The sequence below is a fragment of the Chanodichthys erythropterus genome, chromosome 20 (assembly GCF_024489055.1).
Source record: "Chanodichthys erythropterus isolate Z2021 chromosome 20, ASM2448905v1, whole genome shotgun sequence".
Lineage (NCBI taxonomy): Eukaryota > Metazoa > Chordata > Actinopteri > Cypriniformes > Xenocyprididae > Chanodichthys > Chanodichthys erythropterus.
The window spans coordinates 30,530,447-30,551,195 of NC_090240.1; the positions used below are offsets into that span (position 1 = coordinate 30,530,447).

The 20,749-nt window shown below is 35.2% G+C and overlaps 1 protein-coding gene across 2 annotated transcripts; it reads right to left on the reverse strand.

Moving 5' to 3' along the window:
• Positions 1 to 188: 188 nt before the first annotated feature.
• Positions 189 to 20,237, reverse strand: LOC137009811 (solute carrier family 41 member 1). 2 transcript variants are annotated; one of them, XM_067372350.1, is made up of 10 exons: positions 19,929 to 20,237; positions 11,929 to 12,036; positions 11,677 to 11,748; positions 11,227 to 11,371; positions 10,076 to 10,222; positions 9,025 to 9,169; positions 6,052 to 6,131; positions 4,908 to 5,042; positions 3,217 to 3,365; positions 189 to 1,044 (listed from the first exon to the last, which is right to left on the reverse strand). In XM_067372350.1, exons 1-10 carry the CDS (start codon positions 20,220 to 20,222, stop codon positions 871 to 873), a joined length of 1,449 nt encoding a protein of 482 aa, XP_067228451.1. In that variant the 5' UTR covers positions 20,223 to 20,237; the 3' UTR covers positions 189 to 870. The 2 variants fall into 2 exon arrangements, with proteins under 2 accessions (XP_067228451.1, XP_067228452.1); XM_067372351.1 differs by lacking the exon at positions 19,929 to 20,237 and adding an exon at positions 16,356 to 17,409 and having other exon boundaries at positions 192 to 1,044.
• Between the last annotated feature and the right edge of the window lie 512 nt (positions 20,238 to 20,749).

A 20,749-nucleotide genomic window follows, 5' to 3' on the forward strand; every position in this document is an offset into this window, starting at 1 on the left:
TACCATTTCAATTATATAAACTGCCTCTGGTACGACGGTGAAACTTTTTCTGGACAAATATGCCATTTTTACTTTTTTAGGGACCACAACACTCAAACTGTGGAAGAATCATGTGATTAAGGTTAATTATCATTCAGATGAAGATATTACAAAGGTGTGCTGAATAAAACTGCCACATCAACAATATCGTTGTCATTGTCATCAATTTATTCATGTGAACAACCAATTACATTCATTACTACGATAGTTATTTCACCTTTTTTCTAAAGTGTGGTATTTCAAGAAAATATTTTAGGTGCAAAAAAATTACAAACTGAGAGGTACATTGGGCCCTCTGTATATGAGATATTGTATCTAGTAAAAATATGTAGCAGCACTTATGATCTTGTATATAGTTACTAAAACAGCAAAGGAATGACCTTCAAAAGTTTTGATACTTTAAAATCAATCCTGAATCAGATACTTAAAAACAATATTCGCCAGAGATGTCCTAGAATCCTTCAGGGTTTTATATCTTGTAAACTTCTAATTTAATTTATACATGGCACATAAAAGTTTGACACTCGGACCTAAAGTTAGACCTTAATGTACAGTAATCAGGTGACTAGTGTGTATGAGAGCAGCATCATTGAAGCAAAAGGACAACACACCTAGAATATAATCATGTTACAGACCGCCAGGTAGTAGTCCATACCTGCCAATGATCAAAAGTGTATTTCATATTTCTAGTCAACCTATCCTGTAAGCACAGAAACAAAGTGGCTCATACTCTGTCTTTAGCTTCCCACAGAAAAGTATGAATCTCCAAAGCCACTGCAGCCAGCCTGGGTGGCAACGGTCCCGTGAACAGAGAGCTGGAGGTCTAACATTTTATAAGCCGAGCCCCTCCACTAACATGACCAGATGGAAACACAGGGCGAGGAAACCCGTGCCCAACAGGTCTCCCAATGCAGTCAGGTATGGGATGGAGAAGTTATCAGGGTCCAGACCTTTCCTCCACACCAAACGCACAATCAAGTCCGCCGTATAAATGAGGATCCCGACCTGTGAGGAAAAACAAGATTAAATGTTCAGTTATTTCACATGGAATTCCTGCTAAATGCCCATATTGTGACTTCTAACTTTTTACAGACTGATTTTTTTTTTTTTTTTTTAACAAAGATTAATATTAATCTTTTATTAATAAATAATACTTTTAATGCTTAATACTTTTGTTCAGCAAGAAGGAATTAAATCAAAAGTGACTGTAAAGACATAAATGATTTTGTTTTCAAATAAATATTTTTTTTTTTTTCTATTCATCAAATAATGCTGAAATTATTTATCATGGTTTCCACCATGAAAAAAAAAAAACATTTAAAAGATCATTTTTATCTCACAATTCTGACTTTTTTTCTCATAACTGTGAAATATAATCTCGCAATTCTGAGAAATAAAGCCAGAATTGTGAGATATAAACTGGAAATTTTTAGAGAAAAAGTCAGAATTGAGAGATGTACGGAAGAGGATTAGGGCCAAGCAATAATAAAAAAGTTGTTAAAGTACGAGAAAAAATTCATTAAATTATGAATTTGTTCTCATAATTTAATGACTTTTTTCTCGTAATTTAATGACTTTATTCTCAACATTTTATCTCAACTTTTTTTCTTGAAATTTAATGACTTTTTTTCTCATAATTTAACAAATTTGTTCTCATAATTAACAACTTTTTTCTCGTAATTCTCAACATTTTATCTCGACTTTTTTCTCGAAATTTAACAACTTTAATCTCGAGATGGTTTTATTTTTTTATTATTGCTTGGCCCTAATCCTCTTCCGTAGAGATGTAAACTCTCAATTCTGACTTTTTTCTTGCAATTCTGACTTTTTTTCACAGTTGCCAGTTTAAATCTTGAATTCTGACATCTTTTCTCAGAATCGTGAAATATAAACTCGAATTCTGAATAAGAAAATACTTTTTTCCCTCAGAATTACGAGTTTCTATGTCACAATCCTGACTTTATATCTCGCTATTGTTTGTTGAGAAGGAAGTCAGCAGGTTAGAATAATTTCTGAAGGATCATGTGACACTGGAGACTGTAATGATGCTGAAAATGCATCTTTGACAACACAGGAATAAATTACATGTTTAAATACACTGCTCAAAAAAACTAAAAGAACACTTTTTTTAATCAGAGAATAGCATCAAGTCAGTTAAACTCCTGGGAAATTGATCTGGTCAGTTCAGTAGCAGAGGGGGTTGTTAATCAGTTTCAGCTGCTTTGGTGTTAATGAAATTAACAACAAGTGCACTAGATGGGCAACAATGAGACGACCCCCAAAACAGGAATGGGTTTACAGGTGGAGGCCACTGACTTTTTTTTTTCCTACTCATCTTTTCTGACTGTTTTTCACTAGTTTTGCATTGAACTAGGGTCAGTGTCACTACTGGTAGCATGAGGCGATACCTGGACCCTACAGAGGTTTCACAGGCAGTCCAACTCCAGGAGATAGGCAGTTACTCTAGGAGAGCTGGACAGGGCCATAGAAGGTCCTTAATTCATCAGCAGGACTGGTTTCTGCTTCTTTGTGCAAGGAGGAACAGGATGAGCACTGCCAGAGCCCTACAAAATGACCTCCAGCAGGCCACTGGTGTGAATGTATCTGACCAAACAATCAGAAACAGACTTCATGAGGGTGGCCTGAGGGGCCTACGTCCTCTAGTGGGCCCTGTGCTCACTGCCTGGCACCGTGGAGCACCAAATTTGATAGTGCAAATATAGATTGTATTTGTATCCACCCAATTTGATTAGGAGGTTAGGAGGAGGATGAATACATTTCCACATTTGACCTGGAACTATGAAAGCACTATTTTATGTGCTTTTCAGCCAGATGATGAAAAAAAAAAAAAAATAATAATAATATATATATATATATATTTATATATATATATATATATATATATATATATATATATATATATATATATATATATATATATATATATATATATATATATTTTTTTTTTTTTTTTTTTTTATATAAAAAAATTAAAGTGATCCCATCATATTTATGTAAACAACTAATGGCAATTAGAGTCAATTTTGATAAATATCAGTGAAAAGTTTAGATAAACAAAGTAATTTGTGTCATTTTTATTGTAATTATTTTTGCACTGGCAGCGCTGAAATGAAAAACTTCAGCAAGGTTTCTAAAGCATGCAGCAAAAAGGCTCACCTGAAGCAGAGCAGCACCCAGGTAGCAGCAGGTAAATGTTGGTGTGATGGCAGTGTGACCTCCTTGAAGCATATTAATGGCGAAAAGAAACAAGAGATGACCTGGGACAACCAGGAGGAATAGTACCCGCGCTGACTTTGAGTTCACGCCTGAGAAGAAATGGCATGAGCAATTTCACTCATTTCAAAATGATCGACATTGATCAAAATGACACTTTTACATTTTTCAAAGGTGTTATGGGTGGATCTTTACTGGCCCAATTCAAAAGCCCATCTTCAAGTCATATTCTGGAGACATTTTACACAACATTCTTAAGAATAAAACTCTTTGTAACTGCTATTTTCTTCTTTATACCTTAAAGGATCAGTTCACTTTAAAATGAAAATTACCCTAAGCTTTACTCACCCTCAAGCCATCCTACATGTTTACAACTTTCTTCTTTCTGATGAACACAATCTGAGTTATATTAATAAATATCCTGAGGCATCCAAGCTTTATAATGGCAGTGAACGGGAGCAACGAGTTTGAAGCTCAAGAAAGATCATCCATCAAAGCAAAACATACTCCACACAGCGCCAGGGGGTTAATAAAGGCCTTCTGAAGTGAAGCGATGCATTTTTGTAAGAAAAATATCCATATTTAACAAGTTATGAAGTAAAATTCTAGCTTCCACCAGACCACCTTCAGACCACCTACGCTACATCTAACGCCTTTCTTAAGTCGAATACGGAAGGCAGTCTGGCAGATACATATGGATATTTTTCTTACACAAACACATCACTTTATTTCAGAAGGCTTTTATTAACCCCCCGGAGCCGTGTGAAGTATGTTTATGATGGATGGATGCACTTTCTTGAGCTTCATACTCTTTGGTCCCATTCATTGCCATTATATAGCTCGGATGTGTTAGAAGAAAGTCATATATACCTAGGATGGCTTGAGTAAAGCTTGGGGTAATTTTCATTTTAAAGTGAACTGATCCTTTAAGGATAAAGTTAAGAACATTTCGCATTCCCAAAAACTTTTCTTAAAAATGTTCTTATCTTTTTTCTTAAGACAAAAACCTCCAAAAAATATAACTTCCAACTTGTCTTAAATCCCCTTAGAAGATATTTATACATTTATTGTGTTGTTTAAATTAGGCATCACAGCATAACACAACCTATATTACTACTACAAGGGATGTGCACAAGTACTCTGACAGCAATGCTGACGTTTTGCTAAACTCGAAATTCAGTAACAACTCTACAAAACTGACTCAATTAAGGACCTCGTATTTAATTGTATAATTACAACATAATTCATTCAGCAAAAAAATATTTAAAATACACAGTGCATTAAAAAACAACCCAATAATGACCATTGTGATCAAATTTTCAGAGCTTTTTGTGAATTGGCCCCTGATCTCTAAATATGGCTCGGGCCTCTCCTTCAATGTAAGTCTTTAGGATTTTTGTTGTAAAACTACAGTGTAACCACTTAAGCACACCCCTCCTCAACAAAGATATCATTCATAAGTGTAACACAAATGGTGACGATGATTTAAGTGTAAATATCAGGGTTCAAGCTTTGTTCAAAACCCAAACCTTGAGTACAAAGTTTGACTTAGCAAGCTAATTACCAACTTTATCTCAAAGATCTGAAGGAGTGAATTTATCTGAGGCGCGCAAATAGTTTCACAGTGACCTCACCTGAGGAGAAGAATGTGACACAGGGGTTGGGCCAGTGCTGTCTCATCTTATAGGGCAGGACTCCAGGTACGCTCAAGAAATGAAGGTAGGTGGAGATCCGACTGGCCTGGATGGCCACCAGATTCCCCCCCACACCTGAAAAGTTCAAAAAGAAAAGAATGCGAGAGCTTTCCAATCATTACACCATTACAATTCTCATATTCCCCTCATTTCAGACGCAAATGGAACATATGTTAGAACGCAGCATGCGTCTAGGGAAGTATGTACACTGACATTTGTCAAAAATACATTTTCAGCATATTTCAGAGTATTATATGCACGATTTATAGTTTTTCCACATTTAAACTCAAGCCTAAGAGGGCATTCTTTGACGCGAATATCAAACTAGGTAATGAGGTATCAAATTAGTCTTCCTGAATCACAGCCACCTTGTGTTCCTCATTAAAGGCAGTTTGTCTCAGGACTGAGCTGGAAAAATAGGGTGCAAGATCCAACTAGGGAAGACGTCAGAAATGTTTTTCGGCTGAGCAATCACAGCTACTACTGGATTAGGCCGCTTTTACAACCCTAACATGCTCTATTCCCAATGGGATGTGTGTAGTTTCCGCCAGCATAGTGTTGAGTCATGGTTCGAGAGGGATAGGACATTGGTAAGCCATGTGCAGCTGAGTAGGAACAGAACCAGCTAGGGGAAATCTAAACCAGATTGCTGAAGTTGACAAATCACCACAAGTGATATTTTACGTAAAAACCAAACAAACTCTGCCTCAGCTGGGGTTTTTAAGTCTATTAGTTACATTCCCGTCAAAATACTTGACTTCTTTCATGTACAATAAAACGTCGCAAGCGAAGAGCCAGTGCTCTGATTTATTGTGACGATTTGGAATGAGAAGGTTTTATTTTGGCAGCAGAGGCCGATCGCCTCCCTGAATCCACGAGTTGAGTTCCAAACACTGAGAGAGATGTGATCAATTTTACTGTAATGAGAAGTTGAAGAGGGAAAAGGGGTCTTAAATGAAGTTTCTAAACTTGTTTTTCAGGTTTACCGTTACTTTGTACTACTACGTCTGTCCATTCAGCATGGTTCTGAGTATGTGAAAGGTGTCTTTGCTCAAAGTGTGGTTCATGTTTGATATTTACTCACCGTTTATGACTGGTGTGAAGACCGCCATGCCCTCAAAGTTCGGATCGCTCACAGTCTTATCAAGAATAAGGCCTCCGAAACTTAAGTTGGGAAGAGTTTCATGAATTTTAAATGATTAATTGACCCAAAAATAAGAATTCTGTCATTATTTACACATCCTAAGAAAAGTGTGTTGAATTAACATGATTTAATTTTTTAACAATTCTTGGTCAGGAAAGAAAATTTGCTCACATAACTTCATGGAATTAAGTTATTTTTTAAGTGACCCAATTAAATAGCATCAAAGCAGGGCTGCCAACGTTCGCACGCCATGTGTCCATATTCTCACGCGATGAAAAACATCATGGAGCAAAGAGGACACAGTCAATGCACTGACTCACAAGACAAAGCAGTCTCAGCTTTCAAATTTCTAAGTTTTATTACGAATTTCATACCGTTTTGGCATGCTTAATGTGCCGTGACAGATTGATGTAACACCTCAGTTCAAGTGAAGTGGGAGTGCAGGTGAAGTTAAGGTGAACTTCCTCCTCTTTATTACCGAACCAGTACAACTTACTGAAATGCATCAACTGTGGATGAAACAGCTTGTAAACAATATGTCACCTAACGTTACATTTACCCTAGAAAATACATTTCACAAACTATATTTAGCAAGAGAGAGAGAAAAAAGCACTATATTACATATTAATTATATTTTTACTCTAATACCATGATCAAGTTATTATAACATTTTATATTATTATTATTATTATTATAAAAACGGCCTTATATCCAATATTTTCACAAGTTGGCAGCCCTGCTCAAAGTGATTTTATTCATTTCAAATGTATACAACTTAATATAACATTACTGTCATATTACTGAATTATGTTGTACTAGCTAGATAACCAGCTAACAATCTATTACAAAGACAATAGAATAACACAAAACACTCGTATTGTTTTGAATGGGAGAAAGTGCAACATGCAATATGGTGGAATAATGTTGCGTTTAAGACGAGGTTGGACGTAAGAATATCCCAAATTAAATATCCCACTTCAGACCTCAGTGAGTTCCAGTCACTCATACGTCATGTTCACATGTTGACCACATGATGTAGCCATGAAACAATGAGAGCATATCGTGTTTTTGTGTCAATAATTGCAAAATAGTATAAAAATAACATAAAATCTCTTTTAAAAATGCAAAAATGAAGGTAACATTACATCAGCTTAATGTCTAATGTTAAAATTTGTTTTAACGTTCATATTCATTGGAAGCAGGATGCGGCGAAATCTTGGAAGTGATGTGAAATGACGTGTCTCGCTTATTTCATTGGTGATTTCAAATATGAAATTCAATCGAAAGCTTGGCAAACAGCTTTGGAGAATTTGATGTTTCCCCATTCAAAGAGATAGGAGCTGCACTTGCATGCCTGAGAGGCGTTTCAAAGATGGCCGCCGAGTGAAATGACTTGTCTTAAAGGGACTTTGGGTATGCATGTGACATCACCATCGACCATTATGACTGCGTTGGTTTTCAGCGTGAATGCAGAGAAAAACACACAAAACACATTTAAAATGGGAAAGAGCTTTGCGATTGACTGTACAAATAGCTTTGACACAAAATCTGAGGTATAATTTTATAGACTGCCGAAAGCTACAGAAAAAAAGAAGCAAATGGATTGCTGCAATTCACAGAAACAGCTGGACTCCAGGCAGAGAAACATGGATTTGCAGCTATCAGTTATCATTTAGTGTCAAAATGTTGGATTTTGGGGTATCTTACCCTATATATTGTATTGTTATATATTGTATTGACAACTCATCAATTTAATATTTAGCATCTTATATTCTGCATAATTGGGTTTTTTTAAATAAACACTGACAAAAACTATTCAAGTTTTAGGGCTGGACGATATGACGATATATATAACATTGATATAAGCGATTTTGACCTACCTATATTGTAATTATATAAAGTGTTCACTGGCAGATTTGCTTTATGTGTTTCCCCGCCATCAAAATCAGGCACATATAAATGTCAGGAAACACGATTCCTGGCTGCATGTCAGTATCCATGGATTAGGTTTCTTTGACATGTAATAATGAACACTTTCAAGCCCAACCTTTAGTGCAATCATTTGTTTTACTCGCGTTTTCTAGTTTTAGTAATGTCAACAGCAATAATAGATTGTGCTCATAATCAAGTGCTGTTGAACATATTTAATTACTTCTACATAATGTACTCTAGTAGATTACACATTTTAGAGAATTACATTACTCAGTATTTTAGAAGAGAAATAATTTTGTTTTCAAATAATATTGAGGGAATCAGACAAATCTGTGTTTTTTCAGTGAGTTCTAAGAAATACAAAAACTTGTATGTCAAAATTATGTCAGATCTAATCAATAAGGTCCCAAAACCTTTTGGCCAACTAATTTTCATTAGTTTACCAGTAATTTATGATTGAGATTACACTATAAAATTTTTTTTGAAAAAAATTCCATTATGACTGTGGGAACCATGCGTCCATAAAGAATACATTTAATTTTGTTATTGCTATAGAGCGGTGCAGATATTATGTCAGAACCCGGAAGTCTGATTCGCCGCTGGTTCCTTGAGGATTTTTCTATGGGGTTTTATAATGGGGTTTTTCAATTTAAGAGTAAAATAAAGCCTGTGGTAAACAACTTGACGATACTTTGACGTTTTGTTCTACACTGTACACTGCACACACTCATACCCCAAACTGCCATATCTAGTTATTTATTAAAATGTACGTTTTCAAAAAATGAACATACCCATGGCGAAAATGTGAATTTTGAAGCAGTTGTGTACAAGTTATGTTTACTACAGGCTTTATGTTACATATAAATTGAAAATCTCGAAGGAACCAGAGGAGAATTAGTCTTCCGAGTTCTGACGTCATACCTGCACCGCTCTATTCTGACACATTAATAGAATAGTGTGTCTCTGCATGCACAGTTGTACCTGCTGATGGACATGGCCACTATAACAGGCTGCCAGCCGGACTTCAGAACCTCTTTAATCTGTGGACTCCGTCTAGCGATGAGCACCCAGATAGGAATGAGCAGCAGGAAGAAGACACACACCAACGGAGACAAATACCACACATCTGGACACATACAGTTTCAGATTACCCTGATGACACATACTAGTCTTATAAATGCATATTTTCATATAATGGGCAATAGGTTTAAGTAATTGCAGATCTTAAAGGCTCTAGAGAATAAAACAACATCAGAAACACATTCTGTAGATCTCTAATGTCTCTAAAAAAACAGAGAGATGATTTTCTCAAGTGGAGGAGATCCTCGCTCTTAATCTTTAATCTTTGATCATGGGAACCAAATGCAAAACTAAAAAAATGTATATAATATTTTTTGTGCATTTCTACTGCCCTCTCCTGGTACACTTTAAACAGCTCATTTAGTATTTAGAGTATATTTTTAATTGATTTAATCAATTTATATTGATCAATTTGTGGATATTTTGAATGAACTTATTTTGAAAGTTTTCTTAAAAAGGTTATTTTAATAATAAAACCAAATTATTTATACTAAATTAAATTCCTAAAAGCTTCTCACACTGCTATAAACTAATGTTTGGTAATGATTTACAACAGTCTGATTAAATATTAGACAGTTTTGTAACGATATGTACTGTAATGCACAATATTCAGTGTTGTGCATAAAATAAATATTCTGGCTGCGTCTCATTTCAGAGGCTGAATCCTCCGGAGGTCGCATTTGAAGGCTGCATACGTCATCAAGGGTGTCTTATTTAAAAAAATAACCATAATAAAATTGACTGTTATTCCTCATGAGGTGTAAAATACTGTAATTTCTTTCTTACTTTGCAATCGTAACGGTAACTTTTCTTAAATGAGACCACCACGTTGACGTATGCGACCTCCGGAGGACGCAGCCTTCGAAATGAGACACAGCTTCGAGGTTCTAAAACTAGCAGTTATTAGGTTACGTAACAGTAACGATAACTGAAATACTAGATGGCCCCACACCTCTGTACTGGAACAATGTGCTGCTGACTCCAGCCAATAGAGAAAGAGTGATGAGATCTCCTAGACTGGCTGCTATCGGGGTGGCCACATTATCAGGGTTGATGCCCACCTTCCTGGAGCCAATGATCACACCAATCATCACCAAACCTGGACATGGAGGAAAGCAGCAAAGTCAATTACTGTATTTCAGAGGTAATGTTCAATGAAAGATCCAAGTTAAATCCTCCAGAAATGTGAAAACAACATGAAACAGTATTCTCAAGACATCAAAATTAGAATCTATGTTTTATGGGGACTTTCCATAAACATAATGATTTGTATACTGTACAAACTGTTTATTCTATCCCCTACCCTAAACAGAACACTTTCTGCATTTTTACATTTTCAAAAAACATTACGTAGTATGATTTATGAGCTTTTTTCCTCATAGAGACCAAAAAATGTCCCCATAATGACAAGGATTTCAGATATTGCCATCTTTGTGGGGACATCCCCAAACACACAATTTTCAGCATCATTACTCCAGTCTTCAGTGTCACATGATCCTTCAGAAATCATTCTAATATGCTGATTTGCTGCTCGAGAAACATTTCATATTATTCTCAATGTTGAAAACAGTTTTGCTGCTTTATATTTTTTTAGAAACAGTGATATTTTTATTTTTTTCAGGATTCTTTGATGAATATCGATATTGATAGAAAGAACAGCATTTATTTGAAATTTTCATAACAACATAAAAGTCTTTACTGTTACTTTAATCAATTTAATGCTTAATTGCACAATAAAAATAATTTATTTAAAAAAAGTTACTTTTTTAAAGTTTTGAACATATTTTTGTATATATTCAGAAATATTGGTGTTTCATCCATTTTATTGTAGATTGTGAAGTGTATTGTGTATTTTTAAATATTATATGTAATTTTTTCCTGTCTATGCAGTCTTGGTTACTTGTTTTTAAAATGGTCTGAGAGGCACGGAAATTTCTTTAAATTTTAATTTCTAGATTATGAAAATCAGATTTTTTTTTTCATAAAATGTAAATCATAAACAATAAAACCATTTATAAAGATACATTTATAGATATTATAAAGATATTTATAAAGAAAGTAACTTGATTTCATGTCATCTTGAAGTAATGAAGAGTGGTGTACCTAAGGATAGAGCAGCCACAAATGCAGTGGTAACACTGCTAGCACACAGGACAGCAGCCTGGTCCAGCTCTATACCCCCTCTGGACAGAGCGCCAAGCCCTACAGCCGCAAGAGCTGCCAGAATACCCACCACAGTGGCCTGAGCCTGAGGAAGACATCCCGACAATCACACATCATATGCCTACATTCATAATTAAACAGAGATTAAAAATTCATTTTCATAATGAGCACTCATTGATATTCAAGACTGAGGACTCCAGCAAAATGAAGTCTCAGAGTAATTGTTCATATTCTTTTATATTTAATGTTTAATCAATGTTTGCTCTGTTAATTCATGTTTGTAATGTCTAATTTATCTCTGACAGGTACTAAAGCCAGTTTCCAGTGTATTATATAAAATATCAACAATATAAATAATACAAAATATCTGTGTGTTTCTGATTCACCCACTTGAATAAGAGCAAGGTTACAGGTCACCATCAGCCACTGCTGTTTGGGGTCGTCCATCTGTCCGGTGTTAGCCTGAGGAAGACAGGAAACAAAACCACAGTGAAGAAGATAACCGCTTCAAGTGTTTTAATTTAATAATGGAGACACACTTAGGGCCATTACACACTAAGGTTACAGCTTGAGATAGATTATAAGTAATACATACGTACAGTAATGCATATTTTATCTAGCTGGATACATATTTTAACATACAGCAGTAGAGAGACGAGATGCTAGAGTCATCTCCAGGTTTCCTTTGAGCCCGACCAGAGCGGGTACCAGGATAAACACCTCTGTGATCACCTTAAACACATCCCAATGCTGAAACACACAGAAAGACCAGATTTACACAGTCTGAAACAGAAAATATACTGTTCTCCATGATATCGAGCTTGAACCATTGGAACCATTATAACAGTATTTATGAAATGAAAAGAGAAATGTGTAATTAGGCAATTTAAGACAACAAAAAGAGATTTTCCAGTTTTTTTAAAGTACAGCATTTGGCACAAACACATTCAATCAATCAATCAATCAATCAATCAATTAATCGATCAATCAATCTATCTATCAAAAAATCAATTAATAATAATAAAAAATAAACAAATGTGAATCTCATTGATCGATTGATCAATCAATCAAACAATTAATCAATAATAATGAAAAATAAACAAATGTGAATCTCATTGATCGATCAATCAATTAAACAATCAATCAATAATAATAAAAAATAAACAAATGTGAATCTCATTGGACAATTAAACAATCAATCAATAATAATAAAAATAAATAAATGTGAATCTCATTGATCAATCAATCAAACAATCAATCAATAATAATAAAAATAAACAAATGTGAATCTCATTGATCGATCAATCAAATCAAACAATTAATCAATAATAATAAAAAATAAACAAATGTGAATCTCACTGATCGATCAATCAATCAATAATAATAATAATAAATAAACAAATGTGAATCTCGGTAATATTTGGGTCATATTGAAAAAAGTCTCAAAATAATTCTGAATTTTAAAGTATTGCATAAAAAGTATTTGTAAAATATAATATTTATAATATATAAATAAAGTACATAAGATTAATATAGCTTACACAGACTTACAATAAAAAAACTTATAATAATTTGCTGTGTCCAGACAGAATTATTTTCATTACAGTATTATAGCAATGAGAATGAGTTTTTTTTGTGTGTGTGCGTTATATTAATAAGAAACTTAGAAAATTAAGAAAAAAAGCAAGCAAACAAAGTGTAAATCTCATTAAAATTCTCAAGTAATGTCTGGGTCATATCTCAAAAAAAAAAAAAAGTGTGTGTGGGTGGGGGGGGGGGGGGGGGGTATTGGGTTAATAAAAAAATAAATAAAAAATAATACCAAAATGCAAAAATATGTTTCCATATGCAATAAATAAATAAATAGAGATTTGTTCACTGAAACAAATTGCTATTGTTATTAGTTTCTGGTGTGCTGAAACCCAGCACACAAACCACAATTAGGATGACATAAGAAAATTCCCACAGCTAAAAAAGCACTCAACATTTAACCTTCCGCAATTCAAAAGGACAAAAAATACAACAACACTGGTGCAAAAAAATAAAAAGGTACACAGTAAAATAATAATTCTCATTATATAATAAAGCCACACTGCATGCTGGGAAATGAAGTCCTGTCCCCGAGGAGTACACACAACTTTTCAAGAATTTGAGCTAAACAGATACTTTACACAGAATAGCGCACAGGCTGTCCCATACGTCACTGCTAATGAGACCATCACAGTCAATATTTTTAAACTGAGTGACTGAATACTTTCAGATTAATCCAACTAGGTGTCAGTTTCAGCTCTTTATTCTGATACCAACAGTCAAAACACAAACTGGTCATCAGAAAAATCATAAATATCATCATCTTATAATAGGCAAGCTGACAAAAGAGTCACAGTGACTCACTGAACATGAATGGCTTCTTGTGCAGTGCGTTTATATTTAGCATGTGTCAGCATAAGAGTTGAGCGCTGCTCTCTTCACAAACCCACTCATGCAGTTAAAAATAACCATAATGTTTAAATGAACAGATAAGAGGCCGGTGCCAGCCAGCCAGCAGCCAGCCAGGGGCCGGTATTTTTACCACACGCACAGCACAGGCTGTTTCGAGGGGCTGGTGTCACGTCACAGGCTCGTCCTGGGAGCTAGCCCACTTCTCCTGCTCTCTCTCAGCCCTCTACAAACAAGCTTTCATTCTCTCACTCTGTCTGTCTCACCTGCCCCCATGAGAATTCAATTAATAGACACACAACACAGTCCATGCCAACCGCGTCTATCTAGAGGACAGGAACACGAGGAACATGTTACTGGAAGCTAGCATGTGATTGTGAAGTGTGCTGATATTCCATATTCCAAAAATGAGTACATTAACTAGAGGATATTTTGGGATAGAATGCAGTAGCTTTAGATCTACTGTGCATACATTATTTTACATATATAATCTAAAGGTGCAAATATGGTACAAAAGCAGTGTTATTTTAGTATTTTTAATATACTATTATAGTATTTATTCATATTTATATGAATTTTTATTCATATATATATATATATATATATATATATATATATATATATATATATATATATATATATATATATATATATATGTATATATATATATTAGCTTTTATTTTTAGATTTTACATTTTTTCATTTCAGATTTCAGTTTTCATTTAAAATTTAGTTTAAGTAATTTTATGTGCATTTCTTTCATTTCTAATCTGCTTTTTTTGTTTTAGTTGTAGTAATATTACTACTTAAACTTAACTTAATTCATTTTAGTTAGTTACCGAGGCATGTTTTTTGAATTTTAAATTTGTCATCTAATTTTTATATTTTTATTTTATTTCAGCTTTATTTCAATTAACAAAAAATGAGAAAAAAAATCTAGTTTTGGTTAACAATTACAACACTGCATATAAGTGAGTAAAAAAATTCACATTTAAACACACGTTTAAAATTCACAAAACACACGTTTTGAAATGCTTTCAGAAAGAGAGGAAATTGTGTTTTAGCTATGAATTAATCAGACAATTAGCAAAAAATTAAGTGAACCAGATTTTAAATAAATTCATAAATTGATAAGTGAATTTGAGAAAGTTATTAATAAATTATGATAGAATATTTTTTATTTAGTGAATATTGATCTGTTTTATCATGCTGCTGCTGCTGTCATGTTATTAAAGCATTAAAGCCATTCAAAGCCATCCATCACAGTGATTTTACCTCTTGTTACTCTTAATATTTTTATTAACCTGGCTTATTTCTTTAAACGTCAATATCTATATGCTATTAACAAAGAAAACAGAAAAAGTACAATAGTACCGCAGTATTATCATGATTTTTGCGACATGCTACAATGGCAATATGTTCTTTAGACATGTACAGTACAGTCCAAAAGTTTGGAACCAATAAGATTTTTAATGTTTTTAAAAAAGTTTCGTCTGCTCACCAAGGCTACATTTATTTAATTAAAAATACAGTAAAAAAAACAGTAATGTTGTGAAATATTATTACAATTTAAAATAACTGTGTACTATTTAAATATATTTGACAAAGTAATTTATTCCTGTGATGCAAAGCTGAATTTTCAGCATCGTTACTCCAGTCTTCAGTGTCACATGATCCTTCAGAAATCATTCTAATATGCTGATTTGCTGCTCAAGAAACATTTATGATTATTTTCAATGTTGAAAACAGTTGTGTACTTTTTTTTTTTTCAGGATTCCTTGATGAATAGAAAGTTCAAAAGAACAGCATTTATCTGAAATACAAAGCTTCTGTAGCATTATACACTACCGTTCAACAGTTTGGGGTCAGTAAGAATTTTTATTTTTATTTTTTTGAAAAGAAATGAAAGAAATGAATACTTTTATTCAGCAAGGATACATTAAATCAATCAAAAGTGGCAGTAAAGACATTTATAATGTTACAAAAGATTAGATTTCAGATAAACACTGTTCTTTTGAACTTTCTATTCATCAAATAATCCTGAAAAAAATATATTGTACACAAATATTTTGTACAATTGTACACATGAAATGTTTCTTAAACAGCAGATCAGCATATTAGAATGATTTCTGAAGGATCATGTGACACTGAAGACTGGAGTAATGATGCTGAAAATTCAGCTTTGCCATCACAGGAATAAATTACTTTGTGAAATATATTCAAATAGAAAACAGTTATTTTAAATTGTAATAATATTTCACAATATTACTGTTTTTACTGTATTTGTAATTAAATAAATGTAGCCTTGGTGAGCAGATGAAACTTCTTTTAAAAACATTAAAAATCTTAGTGGTTCCAAACTTTTGGACTGTACTGTATATCATGGTTTTATTGAAGTAACATGAAGATGGTATATGAATATCGTAGTATCATGCCTTTATAAAACTACTAGGTATTTACATGGTGCTCCAAGGCCATGGTACATGTCCAAAAAAAAGGATACTTTTTTATAAAGGTGCGGTATATCAAAGTACAATGATATTACCATCTGATGTTTGTAAATATGCAATTTCAATAACATATACAGTACCACCAAGAAATACACCAAATCTAGATTAAATTGCTCATACTTGGACAATGTCCATGACGATACCGGCCGCCACCATCCCCAGGCCGCCCAGCAGATATGGCAGCAAGACCTGCGCAGCGATGATGTACGAGCTCTCCGGCAGGAAGCCATGAGCCGAACGGGTGAGCTTGCAGGTGAAACCTCTGAGCTTCTTCCCCTGATAACAGAGCTCCAGCTCTAACTGAGTGACCACCATCTCTGTTACCCCATAACCCAACGGGACTGGAAGGTTCGACGAGGGTTCCTGGAAGCTTTTAACACCCTCCTAGATAGCTGAATGTTCCTTTCATAAACGTCTCAAAACAAAACAAGAAGCTCAAGACAAATTAGGAAGAAGAAAAATAATATGCTGACTCAGAAAGACCGGATGTTCTTAAGATCAAAAGCAATTTAGTATCTTCAGATTGTCCCACGATATCAAAGGCCCAAAAAGTTGGCTGATGCACACAGTATATTTCAGTTCTTCTTGAAGATTTCATTTGTTCATCTATCAATGTCACATGGGTTTCCAACAAAATCCAACAGGAACCTTCACATTCAAAAGTCCCAACTGAGCATATCTCCTTCTCCTTAGTTGGTTCTCTGAGCATCAAATCCACTTTAAAAACTTCAGGACTCGTCATATGCCTGATGAGATGAAGTATCAAGTTGTCCTATGAGGACTCTTAGAATAATTCCCAAGCTGACGCTTTTTTCACTCGCAGGTCGCTGGAACGTCCACGTACACGAGCGCTACAATCTCCAAAGCGCATCTTGTCTCCGCCACAGGAGTCGTGACTCACAAGACAAACAGTCCTGCCCGGCTCGACGTCGATTTAAAAACCTCTCCGTCACCAGGCCTGGACTAACAGGTCCAGAACGTGACAGAAACACATGTTGAGGCTTTTTTTCCACTCGTTCCTGTGGGCAGTCCTCTCCACCCCCTCCTCATCGGTGCATCAGGCCCTTTAACAGTCACTAATCTGACCCTTATTACTTCCTATCAACCGTTTCATCTGCTCAGAGTCATGCGTCTGTCCCCCTGTACTGCTCTCTGCTAATGTCTCCTCTGACGTATATCTGAACCTGTCTTATCAGCTATGAATGGGCTGAGTGCTTGGCAGAAGGACGAGAGGGGGGAAAGACGAAAGAGGAGAGCAAGAGACAGATCGAGAAAGAACAAGTGTGTGTATGAGAGACAAAGAGACAGATTGAGAACCCATGGGGTTGTAAAAGCGGCGTTGTTCGATTACTCACCACTCTACCGCTTGCCAGTGCGTAGAGGACACGTTGGGAAGAGGGGCATGATTCAGCTAAAAACAACCCCAGCTCGGTCGTGAGCACGGCACAGTGATGCAGAAAATCCAGACCCACATCACCAACACACACCTCTGAACGCATTCATTAAACACCATCAGGACACAGCATCTCTTAATACTATTAAATGACAACCGGTTCTATGACAAGGATTTTTAGGCAGGCGTTTACAAGTTTACATCGCTCAATTTTGAGTTAAAGGTATAGTTCACCCTAAAATGAAAATTAAGTCATAAATTACTCACCCTGGTGTTGTTCTAATACTAAAGGAGAATTTAAAAATCCGTATAATGGCAAAGCATAGCGACCAGCATCAACCTTTTTAAAAAAGATGGAAAAGTATCATAGAATGGTCCCATGCAACACGTGTCGTATATTCCAAGTGTTCTGGGGTATACGATATGAAATTTAATGTATTATTTAACGAAAATCCCTGATGAAAATCCCATGTTCGCTTGACATGCGAGAACCAATGAGGTTCTTTCTTGTTACGCAGCACGTTTGAGCTTTCGCAAGAGGTTTGTTCTCGCGTGTCAAGCAAGTTCGGTTGAGCTTGTTCGTCAATATGTTCATAATGTAGCGATCGTGTCTCTTCAGAAAATTTTAACTAAACTGCTCAATTCATATGGAAAAATTCAAAATTCCAAGAAAAAAGTCAGAATTGCAAGATATAACCTCAGAATTCCAAGACAAAAAGTCAATAATTGCGAGATGTAATTTAGAATTTAGAGCAAAAAAAGCAGAGGCCCCGTTTACACTAGTGCGTTTTCGTTTTAAAGTGAGTAAGTTTTGCTACAGTTACGCCTGTCATTTACACTAAGCCGGTGTTTTAAAATGAAAACGATACTCGTCTACACTGGTGTTTCCACAGCGTTTCAGAAACGATCTCCGTCTGCACTTCACAGCCGAAAACACATGACGGTTCATGCACACTGGGCATGCGCGTACAAGTGTAAACAGTTGCCTCTTGCAGATGTAGGCAGCTGCAGTAATAAAAAATGCTGAGTTTCAATGGCTGCTAAAAATGACAACAAAACAAGCAAAGATTGCAGTTCAGTGTCCATGTTATTGTTTACACAGTCGATACGCAGAGCGAAAGTGGGCAGCCACGCCATCGTTTTCAAAAGTCTCTGTTTTGGTACGTTTATACTAAAATGCAACCCTGGCGTTTTTAAACTAAAACAGGGTCTGCAAAATTTTCGAAAGTCTCAGTTTTCAAGGTTCGAAAACGCCGGAGTAGTGTAAACGACAGGCTTAACCGTGGCAGAACTTATTGTTTTCATTTTAAAACGCACAAGTGTAAACAGGGCCTCAGTATAAACTGATCAAAACGGAGACTTTTGAAAACGATGGCGTGGCTGCCCACTGCCTTGACGACCGTTAAACTCTGTATTTTTTATTACTGCAGCTGCCTACATCCACAAGAGGCAACTGTTTACACTTGTACGCGCATGCCCAGTGTGCATGAACGGTCTTGTGACATGCGTTTTCGGTCGTGTAGTATAGACTGAGGTCGTTTCTGAAATGCTATGGAAACGCCAGTGTAGACAAGGATCGTTTTCATTTTAAAACGCCATTTTAAAACGAAAAAGCATTAGTGTAAACGGGGCCTGAATTGCAAGATTTCTGTTCAATTCAGACTTTCTTTTTCAGAATTGCAAGTTTATAACACAATTGATAATTCTTAATTACATCTCACAATTATTGACTTTTTTTGTCTCAGAATTCTGAGTTTACATCTCACATTTTGGACTTTTTTCCTCTGAGATCTAGGAAACACCTAGTAATTTCATGGATGAAAGGATCTGTCTGTATCATGAAATGAATATTTCGTTCAAGAAATGTTTTGGTACATTCAATTTTATAAGGACTGAAGATTTGCAGCTTCAAAAAGAGACATAACACACGAGTTGCCAATTTTATGCTAATCTTTTTGTCCTTTTGTCCATTTTGTTAAATGTCAATTTGTTTTCCACAAAACGAACAGGTTTGTAATGACTTACAAATGACATCATTTTTGAGTGAACTATTGCTTTAACGCTTCATGATTGGAGTGTTTTTCCGGTCCCTCTCCTTCCGAATGAATTTTAATGACCACATTAATTTCCCTCACACTCTGCTTCCTGAAAGTGAGAACCATAAATATCAGCACTTGACATGCTGGATAATTAAAGTGGGCACATTAGCTGCTACAGCATCAACCTCAAACTGTTGGAAAGTCATGTCAGGAGATAAAACGTTACGTAAAGTTGCAGAAAGTTCTTCAAAAGTCTCTTACCTGCACACTGTCCAGCACCATACCTGCCATCACCATCCCCATCCCAGCCAGCAGGTAGGGGAACAGCACCTGCAGGCAGATAGAAATGGCCGACTCCTCTTCTATCTTAGCCTGGGCTGTTTTGGTCCTGTCCTCCACAGGCTTTTTAGGTGGTATGGTGGGAGGCAGCAACAGCAGGTCATTTGGCCCATCTAGACTGCCAGCCCGATCCAAACCACCCTGCCCCTTCCCTTTCCCCTTTTTGGACTTCTTGCGTCCACCTCCTTTCCTCTGTCGAACTTCGTCCCCTGCCATGGTGGAGTCTCCAGTCCACTCCCTCTGAGAAACAGGAAGTCAATCACAGTCAAAGACCTGATTCAGGTACAATAAAAAAATAATAATAATTTAGGCCACAACATACAGTTGGGATTCATAAGTCAAAATGCTTATTTTTGCACTATTTTTTTCTAATTTAACACAAATGTATTCATTACATGATAATGTAACAATATCAGCAAAATATTGTTATATGTGAAAAGCTAAATTTAAATATTTGGTACATTTTTGTTGTTAATTCTGATTATAGAATTAACAACAAATAATAAATTATTTGTAGCATTTTTTATTTTTTTTTGTAAAGAAAAACATTCAATAAAACTGAATGTGACATATAAAAATATTTTGCTAAAATATAATTGTACTAATATTCAATAAATGTTTAGATCTATGCCCAACCATGTTTAATTTTTTTTAACATAACATTTCTATTTAATCACATATTTAATTTACATTTCCAATCCCAGAATTTCAATGTGGCCTCATACTTTTGGACCCCAACTGTA